At 37.9% G+C, this 26,902-nt stretch overlaps 2 protein-coding genes across 4 annotated transcripts; one reads left to right on the forward strand and one right to left on the reverse strand.

The window, feature by feature from the left end:
* The first annotated feature begins 5,487 nt into the window (after positions 1-5,487).
* Positions 5,488-7,129, forward strand: LOC104112760 (uncharacterized). Of its 2 annotated transcripts, none has more exons than XM_009622769.4 (4): positions 5,488-5,850; positions 6,270-6,375; positions 6,549-6,614; positions 6,758-7,129. In XM_009622769.4, exons 1-4 carry the CDS (start codon positions 5,785-5,787, stop codon positions 6,808-6,810), a joined length of 291 nt encoding a protein of 96 aa, XP_009621064.1. In that variant the 5' UTR covers positions 5,488-5,784; the 3' UTR covers positions 6,811-7,129. The 2 variants fall into 2 exon arrangements, with proteins under 2 accessions (XP_009621064.1, XP_070043566.1); XM_070187465.1 differs by lacking the exon at positions 5,488-5,850 and adding an exon at positions 5,956-6,109.
* Positions 7,130-7,434: 305 nt separating this feature from the next.
* LOC104112761 (axial regulator YABBY 4) lies at positions 7,435-10,542 on the reverse strand. 2 transcript variants are annotated; one of them, XM_009622772.4, is made up of 7 exons: positions 10,397-10,542; positions 10,176-10,313; positions 9,805-9,940; positions 9,652-9,700; positions 9,497-9,572; positions 9,330-9,404; positions 7,435-7,779 (listed from the first exon to the last, which is right to left on the reverse strand). In XM_009622772.4, the coding sequence occupies exons 1-7, from the start codon at positions 10,475-10,477 to the stop codon at positions 7,690-7,692; spliced, it is 645 nt and encodes a 214-aa protein (XP_009621067.1). In that variant the 5' UTR covers positions 10,478-10,542; the 3' UTR covers positions 7,435-7,689. The 2 variants fall into 2 exon arrangements, with proteins under 2 accessions (XP_009621067.1, XP_009621066.1); XM_009622771.4 differs by having other exon boundaries at positions 9,805-9,943.
* Between the last annotated feature and the right edge of the window lie 16,360 nt (positions 10,543-26,902).

The raw sequence follows: 26,902 nt of genomic DNA on the forward strand, positions 1-26,902 counted from the left end.
AGCAACCTCGCCGCATCAGCAGGATCAGCCAAAACGTCCTCCTCGGGGATGGTAACAGAGCCTGCAAAAGAACTGAATTCAACAGGAAAGAAAAGTTAACCAATTTTCCTATACGAAAAGTGAAAACAAGATAAGTTCAACCTACCATGATTTTTGGCCTTCTACCCATATTTAAGGGCCAGTTCTTTCCACTTGCAGGTCTCAAGCGTAGTGATATCCAAAATCTTCTAGACCCACTGTTCCAAGCCTTCAACCCTTGGTGGTGTCCACCGAGTTGCTGAAATAGTGAAAGAAGAAGGATCAATGATAGCATGGGACAATCTTTAGCTAAAAGAAAAGACAAATGATGAACTTACGAGTACGGCTCCACGATTCACGAAAAGATAGAGTAGTGACCGGGATGATGTCCCTGGTGACAAGTGCAACGAACCGCTCCATCCATCCACGGTCATTGTCATCATCCACGCTGGTTAGCAAAGCATGGTGACCACGTTTGCTGAAGTTTATCATTCCCCCACGAAAAATCTTAGGGGAATAAAGGTTCATCAGTCGAGCCAGGGATAGCTCTTCTCCCATCTCCTGGCATAGACGCCGAAGACAAGCAAACGTCCGCCAAACAGAAGGTCTCACCTGTGCCAAGAAGACTTGGTAACAGAAGCAAAACTCCAAGATAACAGAGTCATGCCCTCCGCTCAATGAGAACGGGCCCAAAGTGAAGAGGTACGTGTAAATGTACGTAAAACCCTTCTTGGAGAAGGTTACCCGTTTCGCTAGGTCAGGAGCGATGATGTTCAAATATTGACAACCATACTCTTCATTCACAACAGAGATGCTAGAAGGATGGATGGAAAAGGATATACACCAATATCCCATGTGCGGGGGTTAGCAGAAGGGTACTTTTCTTCGAAGTCCTTAGTTATAGTAAGCCTTATGGGGATATTAGTGCTCACCGTAGACGGAGCAGCATCATCAGTACTTTCTTTGTTCTTTGAAGAACTAGAGTTTTTGAAAGAAGAAGCCATTATTAACAAAGGGAAATAAGGTTCTCTCTGAAGAAGAAGAAGGTTGAAAGCAAGAGTGAGTTAAGTAAAGAAAGTTTGAGAGAGTTTGAAAAAATATGAAGTATAAAGGGAGAAGATTGATGTGTATAAGTAAAGGAATATGCGGCTAAAATCGTGGCCATGATTACCTCGAGAACTGGCGAAAGTATTACTGAATCATGGGATGACACGTGTTCGGGGCATTAAATGCGGAGAGATCTGCATCTAATCAACCGTCAGAAACTTTTCAAAGGAGGTCAAAGAATTTTCCGCCAAGAAAGGTATCAATATCTTCACCAACTTTCTGGTGACACAAGGATGTGTCACCGAAAAGTAGGGGGACTATCTGTATAGGGTAAAATATGTTCATATTAAATGCTCGCATAATAAAGAGACACGTGGAGCCGGAGGCAGACGAAAAGCGAAACAAATGACAGTCAGTCCAAGGGTAACAATCTCGTTTGTTCCCGAAGGGAGTGTTGCGCATAATGACAAAATAAATGCCTGCCACCCGGTAACATTTAATGGAGAATATTCTATATCATTAAGTACATAACTCGTTACAAAGAATATGGCATTTATGGCCTGCCGTTACACATTCTTCAATGACCTCCATAATTGTCATTTAAGAGGGGCTTGATCGTAGGACCTTGTTCCCCAAGAGTAACTATAAATAATGAGTTCAACAACCATTGTGACACACAAATTTTGTGACAAGCTTATGCAATATATTGTTCAAAGCTCAATAATATTATCTTCTTGCTTATTGATATCGTTACTACTGCCTCCGAAAGCTCTGCTCCCGGAACCAGGATTTATGTTGTCTTATCTCGATTTCAACGCTAAATCTTATATTCTTGTTTAATTTATTTATCATTTTGGGATCAAGTCAATTCATTTGTCTATAAACCACATATAAATTCAATTATATCATTTTACGGGTAAACAGTACCCACTATCACATATACTAATTTTAATATAATCGAACATTAAAAAATAATTAATCTTTGCATAAAAATCACTATATAATTAATTTTTGCATAACTTATTCTTACCTAACTTATCTTTGAACCAAAGAAAAAGAGATATCGAGTTGATTCTTGAGGTGTGGTCCGGATGAAGTACAGCTCCCTCTGTTTTACAAGAATGAACCTTTTATTATTGGGGGAGTCAAACAATTTTTTTTGACCATATTTTATTAAAATAATTTTAAAATATTTTAAATTATTTATTATTATGACTTATAGTAATTTATGTAGTTCCTAAATATATAAATTTTATTTCAAAAAACTTAAAGAATCTATGTCTTTAGTCAATTTGATTCTTGTGCTCCGAAATAATTCAAACAATAATTCAAATGAAGGTACGTACAATAAGCAATATCAATTATCAAACTTACGAAAATATATCAATTCTCTCACAACAAAGAATTATTATCTGAAAACTAGATCCAACCGCAAAAAAAACATTTTAATTTTATCAAAATAGGCTAGCTTATGCAGCTTGCTTTGTTCTCAATTAGAACAAAAGAATAAATTGTCACAACTAGTGATATCCTCTACGCTACCAATACAATCACTTGGTCCGCCAACAAGAGTAGTCTCATCACGAAAAGTCATATTAACATTACAAACATATTTCAACCCACCCAAATTAAATCCATTTCTTCCTACACCTCCCCTATAATAAATATCAAACCTTAGCTTAAACATTTCCCATTCATGCAATTTCCTATCACTTGCAAGTGCTCTTGGAACATATAAATCTGTTTCCATTTTTGCTGGACTAGCAGAAGCATTAACCAACGTCGTCTCTCCAATTGCTTGATAAAATTCTGGTGTTGGTAATGTCCACATAATTTTCTCATCAAATATGACCCAAATCACTCCCTTATCGTAAAAATATTCCACGTCTCGTCTGTTCGTGGCGTTGAACGTGACATTACATCCGGCGATAAATGTTGAATTCATTTTGGATTGTAAATCGTAAATGACCATTGATTGTAAATGAATTCCATGCATCTCGATGATTTGAGTGTTTGATTGATTGATCGTTCTTGACATGCTAAAATCTAACAGCGCGAAGAGGCCTACTACGAGAACAAAAACCATGGTCGCAACAAATAGGAGAGATCCAACTTTTTGTGACACGCTTAGGTGTTCGAATTCCGAGGAATTCGAATCTGTCCAATTAACGTTGTTGTTTGTCTCTGCTGGGGTTGAAGTGTAGAACGATGTTGGTAATCTTTCATAGGATGGGTTTGAAGATACCCTTAATGCTTCCATTTTGAAATTTTAAAAAAAAAAGGTAGATAGAAAGGTTTCTTTCTTGGTTCTTGAAATTAAAGACCTAAAAGAAAAAATGGGTTATATATTGCAACAACAAATTAAAGCCAATGTGTTGTTGCAACAACATTGATGATTAATTCTGAAGGAAAAAAACTTTGAGGAAAAGGTGGTGGAGAGATGGTAACTGATTATGGACTTCGGAAATATAGATCTTACCACCAACATACATGATATGCCCGAGAATTAAGGTCGTTAAACTATAAATCCTTAGAATCAGCGGAGACTTGTATTTTTTAAATATAATGGTACTTTAGAAGCTAAAATTATGGATTTTATGCCAACGAGGAAGAGGAAAAAAAGGGGGGAAAGGTAGAGCATGAATATAACGTTTAAGAACTTGTGAAGGTTTAGAATTGTCTTGGCGTTACTTCGTATATGGATCATTATAAGAATTTGAATAGTTAATCATTTTATTAGCTAAGATACAAGCTAAAACATATTGACCATTTGTTTGACTCACAGGATATATTTTCATAAATGGTTTTTTCACCTGCTATTTGTTTCTTGATCCACATAAATCCTGATCCTAGCCCTTCCATTCTGTAATTATAGTTCTACATAATGAATTGATTTTGACCAAATTTTTTAAATGTATTATGTTGTCAATATGAAATTAAAAATACCGTTACTTGTAGTAACACACTAATACTTTTCATATGGTCTTTATACTTATATTTTCTTTCCAACAAAATATTTTTATTTGACTCAAGTCCAGTAATTCCATTATATAGACTCTAAAAAGGTAGAAAGAGGTTAAATATATGGAACGAAGTGTGTACTTCGTCATTAATATAGAATATAAAAATGAGCTAGAATAAACATGTGTCTAGGTCCTATGACGTAAATTAAATAAATGGATTTAACTTATATACATTAACATCAGAGACGGATCTAGGATTTAGATGTTACGGGTGTCATATTACTTTGAACATAGACATGTTCTTATTTATACAATCCGAATAGAGTATATTTATATGATCCAAATAGAATAAATATTTTATATTTAGTTTTCGCTCGAATTATTTGTCTTTCAATTTATTCTGACAAATCAATTAAACGAAAAATGTACTAATTATGACAATTCGACGCAATAAGGGGTTTCGTTCTAATGGGAGAGAAGATTCTTGGGAGAAAAAAATTAATTAATATATATGTGTGTGTGTTTTGAAAAAAATTGGTGGACTTTTTTATCCTTTAAAATAAATTTCATATTGAAAAAAAATTATTAATAGTTTTTAATATTTAGAACTTTAAGATTAACTAAAAGTATAGTTATTAAATTTTTTTTTTTATTTGAGTAGAAAGTCCTCAACTTTAAGTTCCAATAAGCTTATATAAATAATTTTCTTATTTAAACTATGCAACACAATTATCATACCTTTTATGTTAATTTTCCTAATATTAAATATCAATTCTAAGAGAATATAAATTGATAATAACGATCAGAAAACAGTGAAGTGTAGTTTAGGTTACTTTTGTAATTGTAGTCAAATTTATTATCTATCTGATGCTGGTTCGATCACTCGCCTTAAGGATGACAAAGTGAGCTTCTACCACGAGCAGCTTAATGACTTTTGTTACTGCGGGTGGCAACCTTTTTATTTAGCTGATGTCTGGCATATAAATACATATATACATATAATTTCTACCGAAGCTTGCGGGTGACGGGCCTTAGTAGATCCGCCCCTGATTAACGTGGTAAAGATAATTACACTATTAGTATAATCAACATTACGTACCTTTCTTATGACATGGAGTAGCATATTAAGTACCTTCCTTACTTTCAGGTTACTAGTTTTATTTATTAAGAAAATTTATCTGTATTCATTTTCTAGGTGACCTAATATTGAAAAAATTCTTTTATACCGCCAATGTATAAAATTATACTCAAAATAAATGGTGGCCAAACAGAATTCAAAAGGTGATATGAGGGCGGCAGGGAGCGTTGCATATATTGATGACAATTGATGGGTCCAAAAGAAGCTGCAAATGATAGGCATTAACATGTACGGGGGAATTTCAGTGGCAATAGGCTAAGCCACGAAGATGTAGTAATATTAATCAAAACTTCATCTTTTAAACCACAAAATGAAAAGGAAAAAAAAGAACACCAATTGGCAATTGGCATACAATTCATCGTCTTATCTATTAAAAGATGAGATTGATCTCTTGTTTGGATTTCTTGTGCTATTTTGGCCCTTCACTTAGATACCTCTTGGATAACAAAGACACACTCTACATCTCTTACTCTAAATATCTCTCCCTGTAGCTTTCTCCTTTGCGCTTTTTCCCATTTAATTAATTTGTTTGCATTCTCATCCTCTTATTCTTTTCTCTCTCCAATTTTTTATATTCCTCTTGTTTGTCCATTTCCTTCAAAAGATAAACGACTAAAAATGTATCAAAACCAGGAGTATCATTTTCCCTGTTTGTGTTGCCACCCTCATAGTTATATTAGAATGGTATACCTTCTTTGTCTCTCTCATTTACTCTTGTTATGATTTGAATTTTTTTTCCCATCCCAATTAAGATTGAGGCGGATCCAAAATTTACATTTTTAAGATTTTTAATATTGAACTCATCATACGATTGAAACTATGATTTCAAAATTTAATATTTGTTGAAATTTTAGTAATAATTTATGTATATATCTAATAATAAGTATAAAATATAGTGAGATAAGTTGAAGTCATTGCACATCCGCCTATGTTATCAGGATCAGTAAGTGGCTTTCTACTTAATTATGCTAATGAAGGCGACTTGGCAAACTCCTCTCGTCCTCGTACTCCTTTTATATATGATAATCATTCTTTTGCATGATTTTCTAATTAGCTTTTGAAACTCACTAGTTCCTTATATATGTTGAATTACATTGTTGCAGGTTCAAAATCTCATAGAGAGATGTTTGCTTCTAGGCATGGGTAGAGATCAATGCGTTAATGCGCTAGCTATACATGCTAGAATCCTTCCACTCGTAACATTAACAGGTTATTTAGATCTCTATTAATTTCCATTTTGCTAGCGATATCATGCAAAATGCTTTTCGAGAGAAGAATTTTTTGAAAACTTTCGGTTATTATTATTTGGTTATTAATCTTATCATCACTCATCATCATAAACGACTTCTCTTGGATTAATTGATTGTAAATCATGCTTGCAGTGTGGAGAGAGCTTCTGAAGGAAAACAGGGACTTCTTTCAAGTTTACTTCAACAATATATCTTCATGTAATGCCCGTTCATTTATTTACTTTAGATACACATACACATACAAATATATACACTCCACTTAACTAAAAAATGATAATATAACTTAACTAGTACTTACATTTAGTTATTTGTATGAGCTCACGTAAAGTTTCCTTTGGCAGTCAGGCATTATCAAAGAGAGGCAAGATTTGGAAGAAGGAAACAATGGAAATGAATGCAAATTAAGGGACGGATATTAAATATCGAAGAACTAGGGTTTTCTGGGACTTGACATAATGATTACAATTACATTTCTATTTAGGGAGGTCAGCTCTCTTAGTATTCAAAAGTTTATCTTTTTTTCCCTTTCCCTTTGTTAACCTTGTCCTACTTTAGAAATGGCCATTACTACAAAAGATAGGACTCAATAAAAGAAAGATAGACGAGGGTCCACATACGTGCTTACTACTATTTTTATTAGGCTATCAATTAATGTATATTTCATATAAATTTACTTGTAATTACCTTATACGTAATATAAATATCTTTTATTTCATCGGTGCATATATGTTATTATTTCTATCGTAGAAGTAATGACATCTAATTTTATGGTCTAGTGGAGTCCCATTCTTTCATTCTTTTGCACAACAGCAGGTACACTGATTTAAAGAAAATTATGTGTTAAACGTTGTAACATTTGATTTAACGCTTGAACTCGTGGTAATCCAACAATAGATATTGAAATTTAGAAGGAAAATTGAAAGTAATCCACGTATACCACTGAGCTTTTATACATGCCTCCTTCCTCCTTTTTAATTTTCTCTATTATCTTTTTCATTTTTTGTTCTGGTTTTTGTACTACAAGAATACCCTTAATTTATTAGAAACTTCTTTCAACAAGCTACATCAATCATTGGTTGACGTCATGCATCAGAAATATTGTTATCATTATTTCACTACTTTTCAAACTTCTAAAAGTTGCAAACAGAAACTTCAGTAACCCATTAAATGATAATGGCATCTTCAACACAAAAGGAAAGTGAAATCAGCAGTTTAGAAAAGACACAATTCAATTCTTCCATTCCAGTACAGTAGGGATGATTGTTATAGCTCTTCATTCATTAGAGGGAGTCATGTTCGAAGCCTTTCTTTCAAGGAAACCATTGCAATCTCTTGGGACCTGAGAGTTTCTTGCAGCAGAAATCTATAAATAAATAAAAAAAGGTTAAATTTAACAGATATGAATGAGTAAAATTTGTCACGATACTCTTTTCTAAATACCAATTAAGGGAAATATCATTAAATATGAGATATGGTGGTTGTGCATCTAACAAGCTATTTAATCCAATCAAAATCAGTGTCATAAATACCATGATGTTCATCAAGAAATGTTCTCATCATTGAACTTTGTAATTGTTTTTAAATTTTATATTAAAAGAATTTAAGTTATATACATTAAGGATGTATTTTTGTTTACGTTAAATTAGTATAGTTTAACATATTATCGCCTGTATTTTTTCATCATGTTGCTGATCTAGGATTATCATAAATGTTTTACATGTAATACCTTATTAATTATGCATTGTGTAAATAGTTTTTGCACCATCATTACATGGAACTACTAAAACTCAAATCCACGGGTTGAATGACTGCATGCCATGTCTTGGTCCGAAAACGTTTGGGGACAGATGCAGTTAGTACTGATAGCCCTTGGAAAAATTGACTACTACTAAGCAATAATTAAATAATACTCCGTCAGTTTTTAATTTAGATGACACACTTTTCGTATTAGTCCGAATTAGATTATATATTCATGTGTAGCAGTTGCTAATAATAATCAAAAGTAGGGGTGTACAAACCGAACTGAAAAACCGCACCAAGTCGAAAAGCTAAACAAAACTGATTAAAAAACCCGACTTGGTTTGGTTTGGTTTGATTTGGTTTGGTATTGAGTAAAGAAAACACGAACCAACCCGACATATAAATACATAATTTTTATATATACTTTTAAGATTTTATATAGAATTTTCTTAAAATATTTCTAGAAATATTTGGGATTCTCTTGCGGGATATAAATTTTAATAGAATATGAAGTGTTCCATATTTATTGACCTTAAATAATGGGTTGTATGATCACTTTCTTATCAAGTGTTACTGAAATACGTCTATCTCTTTGTTTTTTTATATTCATATCATATGTTAAGATCTATTAAATTCTTATATCTTTTTCGAATGTGAAGTGATTATTAATATTTAGGTATCATATTGATTTTTATTTTTAATTACTAAATTCGGTTAAACTGAAAGTGTACGTCGACGAAAATTTATTGTCAAACGACTAAAAAAATAACTATTATGTGTTACTAATAGAATTCTCCCATAAGAATATTTTAATCGATAATATGTTTGTCAATTTTTTTATATTTTTACTAAATATATATTTACTTATCAAATATTTAACAAAGTAAGATCGAAATAATATTCAATGAACAAAAAATTCGAAAAATCGAACAAATCCAAACCGATATAGTTGGTTTGATTTGATTTTGATAAAAACCGAACCAACCCGGTTCATGTACACCCCTAATCAAAAGTACCAATTTCTAGTAGGCGATTTATATTGCTTAATAACTTTAGTATTAGCTTATAACAATGTACTTTTTTCATATATGGATTATCACACACGTTTCTACAATCATTATGCAAAAATATTACTCCAATTATTTACCACTTCATTTAGAATATAGAGAGTACCTTTGGCATCTTTCTGTCTCCCAGGCTACAGCTTTCTCTATCTCCTCTATGTTGACTTGGTGGAAAGTGGGCCCACTGAACACAAAACCAATCAAATTTTGAAATATAAGATTTTGCTAAGAGAAGTTTTGTTGTTCATAATTAACATTTAAATAAATTCAACTCACATTTTTTGCTGCGGTACTGAAAGCTTGCTTGTGAGTCATGTTGGGGTATATGGTCTTTAGCCTCTTGATCTCTTCTCTGTAAAATACAAATAATGTTAGTACAGTACTATAAACTAATGGTAATTATGAGTCTTAATGCTCAAACTGAAAATTACTTGATAAAGCAGTTATAAGCTGATGGGGCTCGTTGTCTTTTCTCTGGAGCTGAAAAAATATGATTAGATTCTTATTGTGAGTAACGTAAAAATAATTAATTAGGACAATTTAAATCATCTATACAAATGTCCTTTTCATTTTAGATACTTTACGTTTATTGACGACTTGATAAACTGGAACAACATTCTCTATTTGATCTTCTTCATCTGATGAGGCCACAAATGAGATTTCTGAGTCTACACTCTTCTTATTAGCATCAATGTCCTCCTTGTCAACTTCTAGCTTTTGCTGCTGAAAGCGGGTAAGATAGATTCTAAGTCAATTAACATCGAGAGAAATGTAGGGAAAAAATGAATTTAATGTATATTGACGGTGTAAAACTTATAATTTGCACTATATCAATGTATTTAAATAAGTTATAACAGGTAACATGATTTATTTTTCATAATCGGTCTTTTCGGTGCACGCTTAATGTATAAAAGTTAAACTCAAAGAGATTATGTAAATACGATTATGGTTCGACCTCGGATTGGTTAAGGGAAGCAAAAAGATGAAGAGGAACAAGAGAAGCTTTCATCAAGTTAACAGAAAGGAGGTTAGTGCAATGGCCACATCTCACTGTTACTATCTTATTGCATAAGCTGCTGCATGGGACGCTAACCTGCAATTTTTTGGATAACAAATTAACCGATAAAATATAGAGATAAAGAGTAACTAAAATGCAAGAAAGATATGTAATTTTACAAGTAATATTGTAGTGCAGTAGCCACATTGCACGTAACAGATTGTATCTTGGAGTTCAAACAGATGATTCAATGCTGACATCTCTTCCTCTTCTTCTTCTCCTAATCTTTTGCTGAGAGGGATGTCGTGTTTCGTCTAGAGTTTGAAGTATGGTATGGAATTATTTATACTTAGAGAGGACAGAGGGAAATGCCAGCAATATGTTCGCAAATAATTAAAGAATTTATCATATTCATTCCGCTGATTGTCAAGATTTTGTTTTTTCAATTCGTATAAATCCACTGGTTATGGGTAGTTAAGTTTAATTACCTTTAAAGTGACCTTATCGAGTAAAAACTTTGTGCACTAATAATATAAAGAATTTTACACATGAGTGTATCTTAACCTATGGATCACAAGTTCGATCATTAAGGCTTGCATTATGGTAGGTTGTCTACATCACACATCTTGGGTACAACCCTTCCCCAAACTCTATATGAATGGGGATGCTTTGTGCATCGATTGAGCTTCCCTTTAGTGTATCTTAGCCTGTTAAAGCAGATAACTTGCCATATTTTTCGGATTATCAATCCAACTTTTTATGGAGAATTACCGTTGTAATCTTTTAGGTTTATCTAGTAATGTAAAGATTATCTTACCTATCAGTGTATGAGAGTTAAAATCTTTAAAAAAAAAAAAAAGGTCGTTATTTTTCAAGTATTGAAGAATGAGAGTCGTTATGTGCTGAAAACAACATTTCAGTAGACCTGTGTGTTTGACCAATGTTTTTCCCTTTCTCATGTATCCAAAACTCATTCATTGGTGAATTTAATGATTCAGATTTCTTGAAAATTTCAACTCTTGGTAAGGTTACCATAAGTCCAGCCAGGTTCTCCATGGGGCTAGCTAGCTTGGCTCATGCTTGTTTGTTTAAACAGTAACTTTCATTTCATTTAAAAGGGTCTTTTCATATCCCTGTCTCTCTCTCACTTCTCTGAAAGTGAAATTGCTCAGTATTGGACTCGACACCAATTTTTAAGATCATTAGGCGAAGTAGGAAAGTAGGCATCTGCGGTTGTCTTTCTTGAAAGAAAGTAATATAATTGACCATGAGAAAATGTTAGCCTCCACTTAGTTTTCTAAATTCTATGCATTCAACGATGTAACAAATACTTCACACCATCCCATGATAACTTAAAAGAAGCTAAGCTTATTGGTAGCCCTTTATAATTAGTATTGATTGATAAATCGTGTGTGAAAATGCTAAGTTACTTATATTACAATATTGTATTAAAAACTCATTACATTATTCGTGTATATAATTTAAGAATCCTCTCTTTAATTAATGCAACTTTAATATACTATAATCCTTCGGGTGGACGGATTGGTCGAGCAGGGAACTTTCCAAATGAGAGATCTAGGATTCGAAATCACTTGCATACTGTTTACCCGTAAAACAGTACAGTTAAATTTATACGTGGTTTTAGACAAGTGAACTAATTTGATCCTGAAATAATATAATAATCGGAGAAATACACAGTACTTAGCCTTGGAATGTAGATGAAATAACAAAGATAGTGATTCCATGAACGCGGTTTTCGAACACAGCAATGATGAGATCAAAAAGTAAGAGAGTGAAATTGTATAAAGCTTTGTATAAAATATTGTATATGTTTTTGATAGAAATTTTTGTGTCCTTTACAATAGTAATTGAGCTCACTATTTATAGTTATGCCTAGGGAAAAAGGTCCTAGGATCATGCCCTCCTTTAATGTCAATTATGAGAGTCATTGATGAAGATGTAACGTTGAGCGTAAATGCCAAATTCTTTATAACGGACAATCGCTCTTAATGCTGTAGAATATTTTTTAGTAAATGCTACCGAGTGCAAAGCATTTAATACTCTTTTGTAACGATCCTACCGGTCGTTTTGAGAATTTAAGTCTCGTCTGGCGGCAAAAGGCCCTGAGCAGCTTCATATTATGTGTATTGACTTGCGTGCGTGGTTGATTTCAGTTAACGGATATTTCAGAGTGATTTGGGACACTTAGTCCCTAAAACGGAAGCTTAAGTCTTAAAATTTTGATCGTAGTCGGAACTATGTGAAGACGACTCCGGAATGGACTTTTGTCGGTTCCATTAGTTTCGTTGGGTGATTTTGGACTTAGGAGCGTATCCGGACTGTAAATCCGAGGTCTGTAGCTAATTTAGACTTGAAATGGCGAAAGTCAAATTTTTAGAGATTTGGATCGGAAGTGAACTTTTTGATATCGGGGTCGGAATGCGATTCCGAGAGTTGGAACAACTCTGTTATGTTATTTTGGACTTTCCTGCAAAATTTGACGTCATTCCGAGTTGATTTGATAGGTTTCGGCACGGGTTTTAGAAGTTGAAAGATTTAAAAATTTATAAGTTCGATTCATGGTGCGATTCGTAGTTTTAACATTATTTGATGTGATTTGAGACCTCGAGCGGGTCCGTGTTAGGGTATAGAACTTGTTGGTATATTTGGACGGGGTCCCGAGGGCCCCAGGTATTTTTCAGACTAGTTGCGGATGATTTTCATGGTTTTGGGGAGGTCTGAGTTCTCGTGTAATCGCACCTGTGGACCTTGGGCGCAGGTGCGATGGTCACAGGTGCGAAGATAGAGGCGCAAGTGCGAAAAGAGCTGGACATGGCAGTAGCGCATCAGCGGACTCACACGTACGGAGATGGAAGCGCAGATGCGAGAATTGAGAGTTGGTCTGGGGTCGCAGGTGCGAGGAAGTTCCGCATCTGCGATGCCCACGGATGCGCAGAAGGCTCGAAGGTGCGGAGGCTGTGGGAGTTAGTGACATCCACAGGTGCAATTGGTTAGACCGCAGGTGAGGTAGGCGCAGATGCGAGAAATCATCGCAGGTGCGAGGATCGCTGGGCAGAAAGGGGTTGGAATCGAGGGTTAGTTCATTTTTCACTCCATTTTTTATTTTTAGCTCGGGAGAAGGCGATTCTTTGAGGGATTTTCAGAGGAATCTTGTGTGTAACGATTACTCGAATTTGGTTTTATTGCATTAATCTATAATTGTTTCTCCATTTAATTTCGGATTTTTGGGGTTGAAATGGGGAAACATTGAAAATTTCTTCAATAAAGATTTTGAGTTTTGAAGGGGGATTTGTGGTTGGATTTGAGTAATTCTTATACGGTTGGAATCGTGAGTGAATGGGTGTTCGTATTTTTATGATTTTTACCCGATTTCAAGATATGGGCCCGAGTCAACATTTTAGGGCGAATTTCAGAATTTTTGTTAAAATATTGATTTCATTGATTAGACGAGTCTATTATTGTTGTATTCATGTTATGCAATTGTGTTTGACTAGATTTGGGCAATTCGGAGCCGGATATTCATGAAAAAGGCATTGTGACCGGTTGTTTGAGCTTGGTTCGAGGTAAGTATCTTGTCTAACCTTGTATGGGGGATTTGAGTCTTCTATGTTGATTGTAGTCCATGTACGCGAGGTGACGAGTGCGTGCTCGAACTTATTTGTAAAAAGTTGGCCTTTTAGGATTCTTAGGTTCTTATATTTACTAAGTATGGAGTTGTTCTTGATATGATTAAGTTCCTATTTACTAGTTTCAACTCTACATGCTTTAATTAGAATTAATCATTTTCAGGATTTACTCTTATTGCCTATTTGACTCTTATTTGACTTAACTAAATATTTTACCTCCTTTATTGTCATGCTATCTTTTCATAACTACTTATTATTATTTGGAATTATTATTATCTCATCCTATAATTTGTTGAGTCTTAATTGAGGTTATGATTATCTTTCTGCTGCTTATCCTTAATTGAATTGTTGAATATCTTTCGAAATTTCCTCAACCTTAAAAGAAGTTTTAGATATCCTACATCTTAGTTGACTTGTTTTATTTGAATTTATTTGACTCGTGTTAGCTCTCCCTGTTGTTGAAATGTATATTGTGGGACCGTTGCTACATATTAGTTTTTCCCTTGTTGAGCTGCTCTCTGTACGCCTAGCATTCCTTACTGCGGTTATTCCTTGTGAATTGGTTCTACCGTTCCTTGTGACTTTAAGTTCTTGAATTGATTTACTTGTCATACTTTGTATTATTTCCATTGTTGATGTTGTACTTGTTGTGGTGATGCACGAGGTTTCTGCCGTGCGGTTGTTATTATTGTGATGCACGGAGTTTCTGCCGTACGGTTGTTGTTATGAGGTTGCACGAGGTTTCTACCGTGCTATTGTTACTATTGATAATTACACATGTGACGTGACAAGGCGGGATATATATATATATAGAGAGAGAGAGAGAGAGGTTGCGCATGTGGTGAGACAAGGTGGGAACATTGCTATGCACGTGTGGCGAGACAAGGCGAGCATTTATGTTACTATTGCACACATGGCGAGACAAGGTGGGCTGTGCCAGGGGTTGATTTGTGATGATTTGTGTCCTGTGGGAATTCTTGTTGTTGATATTTGTATAGTGGTATACGTACCTGTGTGAGCTTTATCTTGTGAAAGCTGTGAGAAAACATTCTAGGTGATATCCGTTCTTTTTTTCCTTATACTTAATTGGTGATATGAACTATGGTAGTACACTTGCACAAGCATACACGTAGTTAAGCACTCTTATCGGATAAGAGGTGTTCTTGATATTATTGAGCATAGATGCTCACCCTTGTTTACTTGCCTTCTATATGAGAATGACTCTATTGGCACGTGAGTCGTCAGTGCGGTTATGAGATGTTATGAGGGCACATGATGCCAAGTGTTAGAGTTCAGGTATTGAGACCCGTAAGTTGTGATTTGTCCGAGGTTCGATACCTCGTGGAGTTGCTGACTAAAACCTGATGTAAAAGCAGTTGTAGTTGCTGAATTATTATTTGTCCTTGTTGTATTTGTGATTCCGGATTTAGGTTGTGTTCCATTCACCTTTCTGTGTCATTTTCATGATGTTCCGATTATACTTGTTGGTTCCTTCCTTATTGCCATTACTATACTGTGAGCCATATTACATAGTCTTTATGTAGACATCATACTTATGTTGTTCATGTACCTATATCTGTTCAGTTTATTAGACCAGTGGGTGTCTTGACTATTCCTCGTCACTACTCCACAGAGGTTAGTCTTGATACTTACTGGGCACCGCTGTGGTGTGCTCATGCTACACTTCTGCACATTTTTGTGCAGATCCAGGAAATTGTTCATTAGCTAGCTATGTGGGTTGTTGCTGCGGAGACTCAAGGTAAGCCTACCGTTGCGTTCGCAGGCTTCAGAGTCACCTTCAAGTTTTAGTTTTGCACTGTTTATTCCCATTTCTGGACAGTTGTATTTAGAGACTTTTTTTTTTAGCAAACACTCTGTAGAGCTTATGACTTGTACTACCGGTTTTGGAAATTGTAAGAGATTCTATTTAAATAATGTTGTTGTTTTAATTATTGTTAGGCTTACCTAGTCCTTAAGACTAGGTGCCATCACGATACCCAAATGGAGGGGAAATTGGGTCGTGACAAGTTGGTATCAGACCTCTAGGTTCATAGGTGCTACGAGTCATAAGCGAGTTTAGTAGAGTCTTGCGGATCGGTACGGAGACATCTGTACTTATCATTGAGAGGCTACAGAACTATTAGGACAATCTCACTTCTTTCATTCCTATCGTGCGATCTTATTGATCTCGGAGTTTGAACTTTTATCATTCCATTCTCTCACAGATGGTGAGGACACGAGCTATAGTTATAGACGACGTTGCTCCCGGAGCAAGTATCTCTAGAGGTAGAGGTAGAGGCCGATGAGGAGTAAGTGTCGCAGCCAGAGCACCTACCAGCACAGCAGTTGAGGAGTCGCCAGTAGTTCCAGTTAGGGAGCAGGTACCGGAGGCACCTGTTATTACCCCCGGACTTCAGGAGACTTTAGCACAGTTCCTGAGTATGTTTGGTATATTGGCTCAGCAGGGTTGATTTTGGTTGCACCAGCTACTTCACAGACCGGGGGAGGAACCCAGACTCCCGCAGCCCACACCCCAGAGCAGCGATTTCATGTTGGTCAGGTTCCAGGTGTCATGGCGATACAACGTGTGGTTCCAGTTCAGCCCGTGGTCAGGGCAGCAGCATCTGAGAAAGAGTAGCTTAGACTTGCAAGGTTCAAGAAATATGACCCTCCTACATTCAGTGGTTTGGCTTCAGAGAGTGCACAGGGTTTTCTGGAAGAGTGTCACCGTATTCTCCGTACTATGGGTATTGTGGAGACGAGCGGGGTTACTTTTACTGCGTTCCATCTCAGGGGAGCGGCTTACCAGTGGTGGCGGGCATATGAGTTGGGTAGCCCAGTTGAGTTAGCTTCACTTACATGGGTTCAATTTTCAGAGATGTTCCTGAGAGAGTTTGTACCTCAGTGCCTTCGAGATGCATGGCGCGCGGAGTTTGAGAAGCTACGCCAGGGCACTATGTTAGTGTCAGAGTATGCCGTGAGATTCAGTGATTTGGCTAGGCATGCGCCTGCTTTGGTCGCCACAGTTAGAGAACGTGTCCGCAGATTCATTGAGGGACTGAGGCATGATATTCGGTTCAGCATGGATCGGGAGTTAGAGTCAAATGTTTAGTTTCAGCAGGTGGTAGGGATCGCTCGCCGTGTAGAGGGAATGTGGTATCAGGAGGAAGAGGACAGGCGAGGCCATGAGAGAGAGTACATGCGAGATCAGGAGAGAGAGGAAAGGGAGGTGAGGAGGCCTCGTAGACCAGAGAGATCTACTGGTCCTTATTTTGGAGGCAGGGTACGACATGGTAGAGGTTTTGTGGGTCAGCCAGTTCAGTTTGCACTTCAGGCTTCGCACAGTGTTTCAGGTGCTCATAGGTCTCAGAGTACCCGTATCGCACAGTTCCCACAACCACGTCAACAGATAGGTTGCTTCGAGTGTGGAGATACCAGTCACAGGGTGTGAGATTGTCCTAGACTCCGCATAGGCGTGTCACAGCGGAGTATTCAGGCGAGTAGAGGGCACCCAAGAGGGGAAGGCCCGACCCGTTGATATGTTTCATATAGTAGGCTTGAGGCCACTACGCCAGATGATGTCATACAGGTATGCTTTTGATTATTACAGAGGGGCACCATTAGTATTTTGATTCGGTCCTGCTTATCGGGGCGAGTTCTCCTACTTTTTGTCCCACTTATGGGTGAGTTTATGACTTAGTATTATGTTTAAATGTTTACCCCGTTGGGAGATTCTATGAGTGATTTACGTGTCTATCATTTGTTTCTATTCACTATTGAAAGCTACGAGACTATAAGTGAATTCATGTTGTCCATTATGGCAGGTTTGATGTGATTCCTAAGTAAATTGGTTATAATTTGTGATTTGATATTCTACCGGGGTGAGAGTTTAGCAAGTGTTGAGATTTTATTGGCAAAATTGAGTTAGTTGAAGATTTCCATTGGTATGATGTGTATTCGACTTGTGATTCAAATTTGAGGGCGAGACCCTCGCGACTCCATGTGATTTGATATGTTTGAGCCGGGATGCGTGCCGCGGTAGAGGGTGATACCAGGATGAGATCTTTATGATTTGTTCATGTACTTTGATTTTTCCTTTTGAATTGATTTGTAGTAGGGTATTGTTAGAAATTTGTGCATGTCGGGCTTGTTTGATATTTATCTTATGTGTTTCTCTTTACATATTTGGTCAATTTCGTTATGTGTTTCTTGAGTTTTGGCTTGCGGGGTGTGTGTCCGGTGGTGTTAGTTGTGACTTGTTGATTCGGGTGTATAGTTATGAGGTCTTTGTGTTTCTTGCATCATTGTCAACATTGTAGAGGCTTGAAACGGGTTGCTAACGGATATGGGTCTAATTGTCGGTGTTGGTTTTGATTTCGGGCAGCTAATGTGATCAGAAATGTTATTATGGGCCTATATGTGGTGTGTCTTGTTGTGTGGTCGTACCTTGTGGGTGTAGGCATGAGTTGTTACAGCTGGTTGAGACTGATACCGGTTATGGATTTAGAATCGGGTCTTTTGAAGATAAATGAAAGGTGAGAATTTTGACTCTAAGGATTATCGGTATTGATAGAAAGAATAAATTAGAGTTGGGATGGTGTCGTCGGGCTTATGTGGATTGGGGTGACGTCCCCCACGGGTGTATGTTGGTTATGTACTTTCAGTGATTTCAAGACTTCGAGGTGATTCTTAGCAAGTTCGAGGACGAACATTTGTTTAAGAGGGGAAGGATGTAACGACCCGACCGGTCGTTTTAAGAATTTAAGTCATGTCCGGTGGCATAAGTCCCTGAGCAGCTTCATATTATGTGTATTGACTTGTGTGCCTGGTTGATTTCGGTTACCGAATGTTTCATAGAGATTTGGGACACTTAGTCCCTAAAACGGAAGCTTAAGTCTTAGGATTTCGACCGTAGTCGGAACTATGTGAAGACAATTCCTGAATGGAGTTTCGTCGGTTCCATTAGCTCCGTTGGGTGATTTTGGACTTAGGAGCATGTCCGGACTGTAAATCCGAGGTCTATAGCTAATTTATGCTTGAAATGGCAAAAGTCGAATTTTTGGAGATTTGGATCGAAAGTGGACTTTTTGATATCAGGGTCGGAATGATATTCCGATAGTTGGATCAGCTCCGTTATGTTATTTTGGACTTTCCTGCAAAATTTTACGTCATTCCGAGTTGATTTGATAGGTTTCGGCACGAGTTTTAGAGGTTGAAATATTTGAAAATTTATAAGTTCGATTCATGGTGTGATTCGTAGTTTCAATATTTTTTGATGTGATTTGAGACCTCGAGCGGGTACGTGTTAGGGTATAGAACTTGTTGGTATGTTTGGACGGGGTCCCAAGGGCTCCGGGTGTTTTTCGGACGAGTTGCGGATGATTTTCATGGTTTTATGGAGGTCTGAGTTCAGGTGTAATCGCACATGCGGACCTTGGGCGCAAGTGCGATGGTCGCAGGTGCGAAGATGGAGGCGCAAGTGCGAGAAGAGCTGGACTTGGCAGTCTCCGCAGGTGCGGAGAATTTGTGTGCATCAGCGGACTCGCACGTGCAGAGATGGAAGCGCAGATGCGAGAATTGAGAGTTGGTCTGGGGTCGTAGGTGCGAGGAAGTTCCGCATCTGCGATGCCCGCGGATGCGCAGAAGGCTCGCAGGTGCGGAGGCTTTGGGAGTTAGTGACTTCCGCAGGTGCGATTGGTTAGACCGCAGGTGAGGTAGGCGCAGGTGCGAGAAATTATCGCAGGTGCGAGGATTGCTGGGCAGAAAGGAGTTGGAATCGAGGGTTAGTTCATTTTTCACTCCATTTTTTATTTTTAGCTCTGGAGAAGGTGATTCATTGAGGGAGTTTTAGAGGAATCTTGTGGGTAATGATTTCTTACTCGAATTTGATTTTATTGCATTAATCTATAGTTGTTTCTCCATTTAATTTCGGGTTTTTGGGGTTGAAATGGAGAAAATTGGAAGAACTTCTTCAATAAAGATTTTGAGTTTTAAAGAGGGATTTGTGGTCGGATTTGAGTAATTCTTATATGGTTGGAATCGTGAGTGAATGGGTGTTCGTATTTTGTGATTTTTACCCGATTTCAAGATGTGGACCCGAGTCAATGTTTTAGGGCGAAATTCGGAATTTTTGTTAAAATATTGATTTCATTGATTAGATGAGTCTATTATTGTTGTATTCATGTTATGCAATTATGTTTGGCTAGATTTGGGCCATTCAGAGTCAGATATTCGTGGAAAAGGCATTGTGACCGATTGTTTGAGCTTGGTTCGAGGTGAGTATCTTGTCTAATCTTGTGTGGGGGATTTGAGTCTTCTATGTTGATTGTAGTCCATGTACGCGAGGTGACGAGTGCGTGCTCGAACTTATTTGTGAAAAGTTAGCCCTTTAGGATTCTTAGGTTCTTATATTCACCAAGTATGGAGTTGTTCTTGATATGATTAAGTTCCTATTTACTAGTTTCAACTCTACATGCTTTAATTAGAATTAATCATTTTCAGGATTTACTCTTATTGCCTATTTGACTCTTATTTGACTTAACTAAATATTTTACCTCCTTTATTGTAATGCTATCTTTTCATAACTACTTATCATTATTTAGAATTATTATTATCTCATCCTATAATTTGTTGAGTCTTAATTGAGGTTATGATTATCTTTCCACTGCTTATCCTTAATTGAATTGTTGAATATCCTTCGAAATTTCCTCAACCTTAAAAAAAGTTTTAGATATCCTACATCTTAGTTGACTTGTTTTATTTGAATTTATTTGACTCGTGTTAGCTCTCCTTATTGTTGAAATGTATATTGTGGGACCGTTGCTACATATTAGTTTTTTCCTTGTTGAGTTGCTCTCTATACGCCTAGCATTCCTTACTGTGGTTATTCCTTGAGAATTGGTTCTACCGTTCCTTGTGACTTAAAGTTCATGAATTGGTTTACTTGTCGTGCTTTGTATTATTTCCATTGTTTATGTTGTACTTGTTGTGGTGATGCACGAGGTTTCTGCCGTGCGGTTGTTATTATTGTGATGCACGAGGTTTCTGCCATGCGGTTGTTGTTATGAGGTTGCACGAGGTTTCTGCCGTACTATTGTTACTATTGATAAATGCACATGCGGCATGACAAGGCAGGTTTCTGTGGGTTGCGCATGTGGTGAGACAAGGTGGGAACATTGTTATGCATGTGTGGCGAGACAAGGCGGGCATTTATGTTACTATTGCACACGTGGCGAGATAAGGTGGGCTATGTCAGGGGTTGATTTGTGATGATTTGTGGCCTGGGGGGATTCTTGTTGTTGATATTTGTATAGTGGTATACGTACCTGTGTGAGCTTTATCTTGTGAAAGCTGTGAGAAAATATTCTACATGATGTCCATTCTTTTTTTCCTTATGCTTAATTGCTGATATGGACTATGGTAGTACACTTGCACAAGCATACACATAGTTAAGCACTCTTATCGGATAAGAGGTGTTCTTGATATTGTTGAGCATAGATGCTCACCCTTGTTTACTTGCCTTCTATGTGAGAATGACTCTATTGGCACGTGAGTCATCAGTGCGGTTATGAGATGTTATGAGGGCACATGATGTCAAGTGTTAGAGTTCAGGTATTAAGACCTGTAAGTTGTGATTTGTCTGAGGTTCGGTACCTCGTGGAGTTGCTGACTAAAATCTGATGTAAAAGCGGTTGTAGTTGCTGAATTATTATTTGTCCTTGTTGTATTTGTGATTCCGGATTTAGGTTGTGTTCCATTCACCTTTCTGTATCATTTTCATGATGTTCCTGTGATACTTGTTGGTTCCTTCCTTATTGCCATTACTGTACTGTGAGCCATATTACATAGTCTTTATGTAGACATCATACTTATGTCGTTCATGTACCTATATCTGTTCAGTTTATTAGACCAGTGGGTGTCTTGACTATTCCTCATCACTACTCCACAGAGGTTAGTCTTGATACTTACTGGGCACCGCTGTGGTGTGCTCATGCTACACTTCTGCACATTTTTGTGCAGATCTATGAAATTGTTCGTTAGCTAGCTATGTGGGTTATTGCTGCGGAGACTCAAGGTAAGCCTACTGCTGCGTTCGCAGGCTTCGGAGTCACCTTCAAGTTTTAGTTTTGCATTGTTTATTCCTATTTATGGACAGTTGTATTTAGAGACTTTTTTTTTAGCAAACACTCTGTAGAGCTTATGACTTGTACTACCGATTTTGGGAATTGTAAGAGATTCTATTTAAATAATGTTGTTGTTTTAATTATTGTTAGGCTTACCTAGTCCTTAAGACTAGGTGCCCTCAAGATACCCAAACGGAGGAGAAATTGGGTCGTGACAACTTTTATGAACGGTATCCGTTCCGGTGACAAGCGCGGTGGCTGCGTTCGGTCCGCAGTCATTCCATCTTGGATTCCACATGCCATCATTTTAGTCAGCCATATATCATATCATATTTTACCTTATACAGATAGTCCCCCTACTTTCCGGTGACATAACTTTGTGTTACCGGGAAGTTGGGAGAAGCGTCTTTTTGGCGAGAATTACTATAATTCCCTCTGAAGGTCTCTGACAGTTGATTAGACGCACGTCTCTCCGCATTTAATGCCCCAAACATGTATCATCCCATGATGCAGCACAACTTTTGCCGATTATCGAGGTAATCATGGCCATGAATTTAGCCGCCAAAAGTTTACTTATATGCAACTTTCTTTTCCTTTGCGTTTCACAATTGCTTGAGCTTCTGATTTGCATCCTTGTTTTCCATCCTTTTTCTAATTTTCTTCATACACAAACTCTGTACCTTCTTCTTTTCCAATGGATTCTTCCTCCGAACGTGGTGGCTCTATAAAGAATAAGAACAAAACTGAGGATTTCGTTCCTCCAACAGTGGATTCCATCATCCCAAGAAGGCTTAGTACTTCGAAGAATTTTGAAGAGAAATTTCCTACTACCAACCCTCATACACTAGCTGTTAGTAGGTACCTTTCTTCCATTCGTCCTTCCAGTATTCCTATTGTAAAGGAGGACTGCCGTTGTAATGAGTTGGAAATTATCGCTCCTGATCTATCGGAGTGAGTGACCCTTCCCAAGGAAGGTTTTACATACTTTTTCACGTATCCCTTTACTTTGAGTATGTTTTCTTTGAGCGGAGAGCTTGATTCCGTGATTGCAGAGTTTTGCCTTCACTACCAGGTATGCTTGGCACAGTTAAGTCCTTCAGTGTGGAGGACGATCGCCTGCCTCCGATGCTTGTGTAAAGAAACTGGGGAGGAGCTAACCTTAGCTCATGTGATGAATGTATATTCCCCCAAAATCTTCCTTGGGGGAATGATAAACCTTTGCAAGTGTGGCCCTCATACTTTGTTTTCAAACATGGATCATGACAATGATCGTGGGTGGATAGAACGGTTCATTGCAATTTCCACCAACGACATCATTCCGATAATGACTTCATCCTTTCCGGTTGCTTGGAACCGCACTCGTAAGTTCTTTATATAATATTCCTCTTACTAGATATTCTTCTATGGTCGTATCATATCTTCACCCTTCGCATGTTTCAGCAACTCGATGGCTCCCACCGATAGTAGAAGGTTTGAACCGGTGGGTTCAGAAGATGCCCTTAAATATGGGTGGAAGGCCAAAATTCATGGTAACTCTAATTTACCTTGCTTCCATTTTTGTATATGAAGAACTTGGTTGAACCCTTCTAACTTTGTTCATGGAATTAGGCTACCTGCAGGCTCTATTATTGTCCCCGAGGAGGACGTTTTGGCTGATCCTGCTAATGCAATGAGGCTGCTTCAGGAAGCACATACTCGAACATGTATCTCCTGTCCTGTTTCAGGTGCAAATATTTCTTTACGGAGTCCCCGGTCGGAGGATAAAAAAACAAATAGAAGATGCTCCTCTGAATCCGGGGAAAAGAATAAAAGGGCAAAGGTTGATGCCCCCGATTCATCTCCGGTGGCGATGATGACTGGTCCTCCTTCTGGGCCGGTCGTAGACACCGTGATGATTGATGATGATGAAGAAAAAGTTGTTAATGAGGGAGCTTATTTACATAGAAGGCGATGATCCTCATCATCTCAATAGGATGCTCGACTTGTTGAAATAGTTACACCAATTGAAGATGACGTCTCGACACTTTGGGGAGAATCTGATTTGGTAGAATATGCCAACTCCCGTTTTTGGGCCCCAATTTCTGCAACCGGTGCTGCGGGGCTGAGTACCAGGTCCTTTCCATCTTTGGTTGGCGAGCATCAAATAACCAGCACTGCATTTGATGCAGCTGTTTCTCACTCTTCAACTCTATCAGCTTCATCTCTACCTTCACCAACGCCAGCAACTGCTACATCATTTCCATCTTCGTCTACTCTTCCACCAGCGGTTGCTACACCATCTCCATCGGCCACACCTGACCATGAAGAAGGTGTTCCTCTTCCACAGTCCCCAGTTCATGGGAACTTGTCATGAAATTATGTTGCTCCTTCTGAAGATCCACAAAAGAGGAGGAACATCACTCTTTTGGTATCTACCAGGTGCAACCTGTTATCGCGGCCGGTGGAGCTTACTAATTACCTGAAGCCTTTGGCTTCACAAAAAAGACTAGGAAAAGATTTAGACACTCTCGGGAGAGTGTTTGTTGAACAATGCTATGCATAACGCCGCAGCGGTACGTTCCTTCCTTCCTCTGTTATTTCATTTACTTCGAACGAATGTATTCTAAATTTACCTCTTCTTATTTTGTAGGCCAACTTTCTTGCTTCTGAGGGCTTCAAAGGTTGATTCGTGAGAAGGAAGAACTTACTTCTGAACGAGATCAGCTTTTGGAGGGACGAGACCAGATTGTTCTCTGCCTCTCGGAACTGGAAACCAGAGCTGCTGAGGCCGTTGTTTTGGAGGCTCGCTTGCAGCAAAGCGAGTAAGAAGTCGTAACTCTTACCCAAGAAATTGGGCCGCTGAGGGTTAGATTTGATGAGGTCAAGGCCAAATGGGCAAAAGTCCACAACGTAGTTCTTGCTGCAGCCGACCGTGAGGCTGCCTTCGCTAAAAGAGTGATGAACTTAAAGGCAGCCTTAAACTCCAAAAGTGAAGAGCTTGCTGCCGTGGTGGTGAAATATGTCCAGCTGGAAGAAAAGTACAAGAAAACTATCGAGCATAATAGGCTCTTTAGTACAACTGTCTGCGATCTCGATGTTAGCCTCAAATTTGCTAGATCCGCCCGGAAAAACCTTTCCGCCGAGGTAACTCAACTCAAAGAAGAACTTAAGCACCGAGCGACTTCCCTCATTGTTGAAAAAACTTATTCCATGTATAGCATGAGGAGAAAAATCTTGGAAGAGCCCAAAGCTGGTATCATTGATGTTGATGCCGTAATTGCTAAGGCCCGAGAGCTTGAGTTGGCTGCAAACATTAGACTCCCAGCGCAGTCTGATGCTCCAGGTTCTTCTGATTCCAGTTCCAAATTTTCGAAAACTGAAGAGAGATCGGAAGGTGATGAGGTCGGAGACCAAACTGGGGAAAACGTTGAGCCATCAGCGGAACCACCTACTCTTCCCAGCAATGCGGATACTTCTCTTCTTCCTGGTTCCGAAGGCATTGCAGTTTAGATTTTCCTTTCTTTTCTCATTTTGTACTTGTAACATTTTGGCATGTTCTTGTGAATAAAGACATACTTTTTGTTCAAATATCGTTTGAGTCTTACTTTCGTTTGAATATCCATGCAAGCTTTTAACTTTTGCATTTGCTCAAGCATTCTGTGCATGTTGTTCAATTTGTGCTTTATTATGTGTAGTCTCAGATGCCTTTTTGTCGAAGCATTTTGGCTTCGAGTATTATCCCTTTTAGGTGAGGGTTTTTATGAATTTTTTCCCACGTTTGCTTTTTGCGTCCTTTTCATATGCAGCTTCGGGTATATTTTTCCCCGATGGCATTTTGGATTCCGGGCATTGATTCTTCCGGAACCAACCCTTTAACGTGAGGGTTTTTATAAGAGAGGGCCTTATTATGTTTACGGTGCTCTTGAAGAGGACGTCTCCTATTCATTACAGAACTAACATTTAAAATACTTGTTTAACTTTGAAATGACAAAATTAGCTCATCGCTCAGACAAGAAACAAGATAAAAGAAAAAGGATTTTATTTTATTACTTCTATTTTCAGAAATTACATAAGCATTTTGCTATGCAGAAAAGAAATTGCCATTACTTGTGGCTATCTTGTACAACTTGTTTCTACGGGACTGGCTGCACAGTCTTTGGTCCCGATGATGCATTTTGTTTTTGGATTTTCGTTCTCGATTGACGTGACAGTCATTGTTGTCGTATCCTCATATCATTCCCCCTCCCCCCCAGTGTTCGAATGCGAATAATGCAAATTAGAATACTGGAAGTGTTGTATCTTCGAAGGTCCCACTAATGAATTACTAGGTAATCCTTCACTCGGCAACATATCTTGTTTCCCCTTAGGAACCTATGCTATCGAGCGAAAGAATACCTAACAGTCCTCTAGCGGTTTGTGCCCGTGAATGGTCGGATAATCTCTGTTCGGTAGCAAACTTAACTTCCCGGTGGAAATTTGCTATCGAACCAAAGATTACCTAATCATCCCCGAGTGGTAGCTTGTTCGTTTGCCTTGCAATCAAAGGTCTTATTGTTGTCGTCTTCATAGTATGCTTTCTGTGGCTGCCTCGTTAAAAACCTTGCCAGAAAAATCCAATTGGGACAAAAACTGAATGAAGGGAAAAAGAGTGCAACACATACTTTTTGTTTGAGTGTTATTCATCAACAATAATATCTTTTGAGGTGTGCCACATTCCAGTTGCTGGGCAACTTGTCCCTATTCTGGTTCTCTAACTCGTATGATCATTTCCCAGTGACAACTGAAATCCGGTAAGGACCTTCCCACATTAGACTTAGCTTTCCCGTGTTGAGCTCCCAGGTATTTTGTGTTACTTTTCTTTAGAACTAAGTTTTCTACTTTGAAAAAATGGAAATTGGCTCTTCGATTGTAATATCGCTCCATCCTCTGCTTTTGA

The sequence above is a fragment of the Nicotiana tomentosiformis genome, chromosome 10 (genome assembly GCF_000390325.3).
Source record: "Nicotiana tomentosiformis chromosome 10, ASM39032v3, whole genome shotgun sequence".
Classification (NCBI taxonomy): Eukaryota; Viridiplantae; Streptophyta; class Magnoliopsida; order Solanales; family Solanaceae; genus Nicotiana; species Nicotiana tomentosiformis.

What these genes read in the sequence shown, in the direction of transcription:
- LOC104112760 (XM_009622769.4), top strand. Translation starts at nt 5,785, where the DNA reads ATGTATCAAAACCAGGAGTATCATTTTCCCTGTTTGTGTTGCCACCCT. An exon ending in TCCACTCGTAACATTAACAG is followed by an intron (nt 6,376 to 6,548) that starts GTTATTTAGATC and finishes TCATGCTTGCAG; the next exon opens with TGTGGAGAGAGCTTCTGAAG. An exon ending in CTTCAACAATATATCTTCAT is followed by an intron (nt 6,615 to 6,757) that starts GTAATGCCCGTT and finishes TTCCTTTGGCAG; the next exon opens with TCAGGCATTATCAAAGAGAG.
- LOC104112761 (XM_009622771.4), bottom strand. Translation starts at nt 10,477, where the DNA reads ATGTCAGCATTGAATCATCTGTTTGAACTCCAAGATACAATCTGTTAC. An exon ending in TTATCAAGTCGTCAATAAAC is followed by an intron (nt 9,701 to 9,804) that starts GTAAAGTATCTA and finishes ATATTTTTTCAG; the next exon opens with CTCCAGAGAAAAGACAACGA. An exon ending in GAGACAGAAAGATGCCAAAG is followed by an intron (nt 7,780 to 9,329) that starts GTACTCTCTATA and finishes ATTTATTTATAG; the next exon opens with ATTTCTGCTGCAAGAAACTC.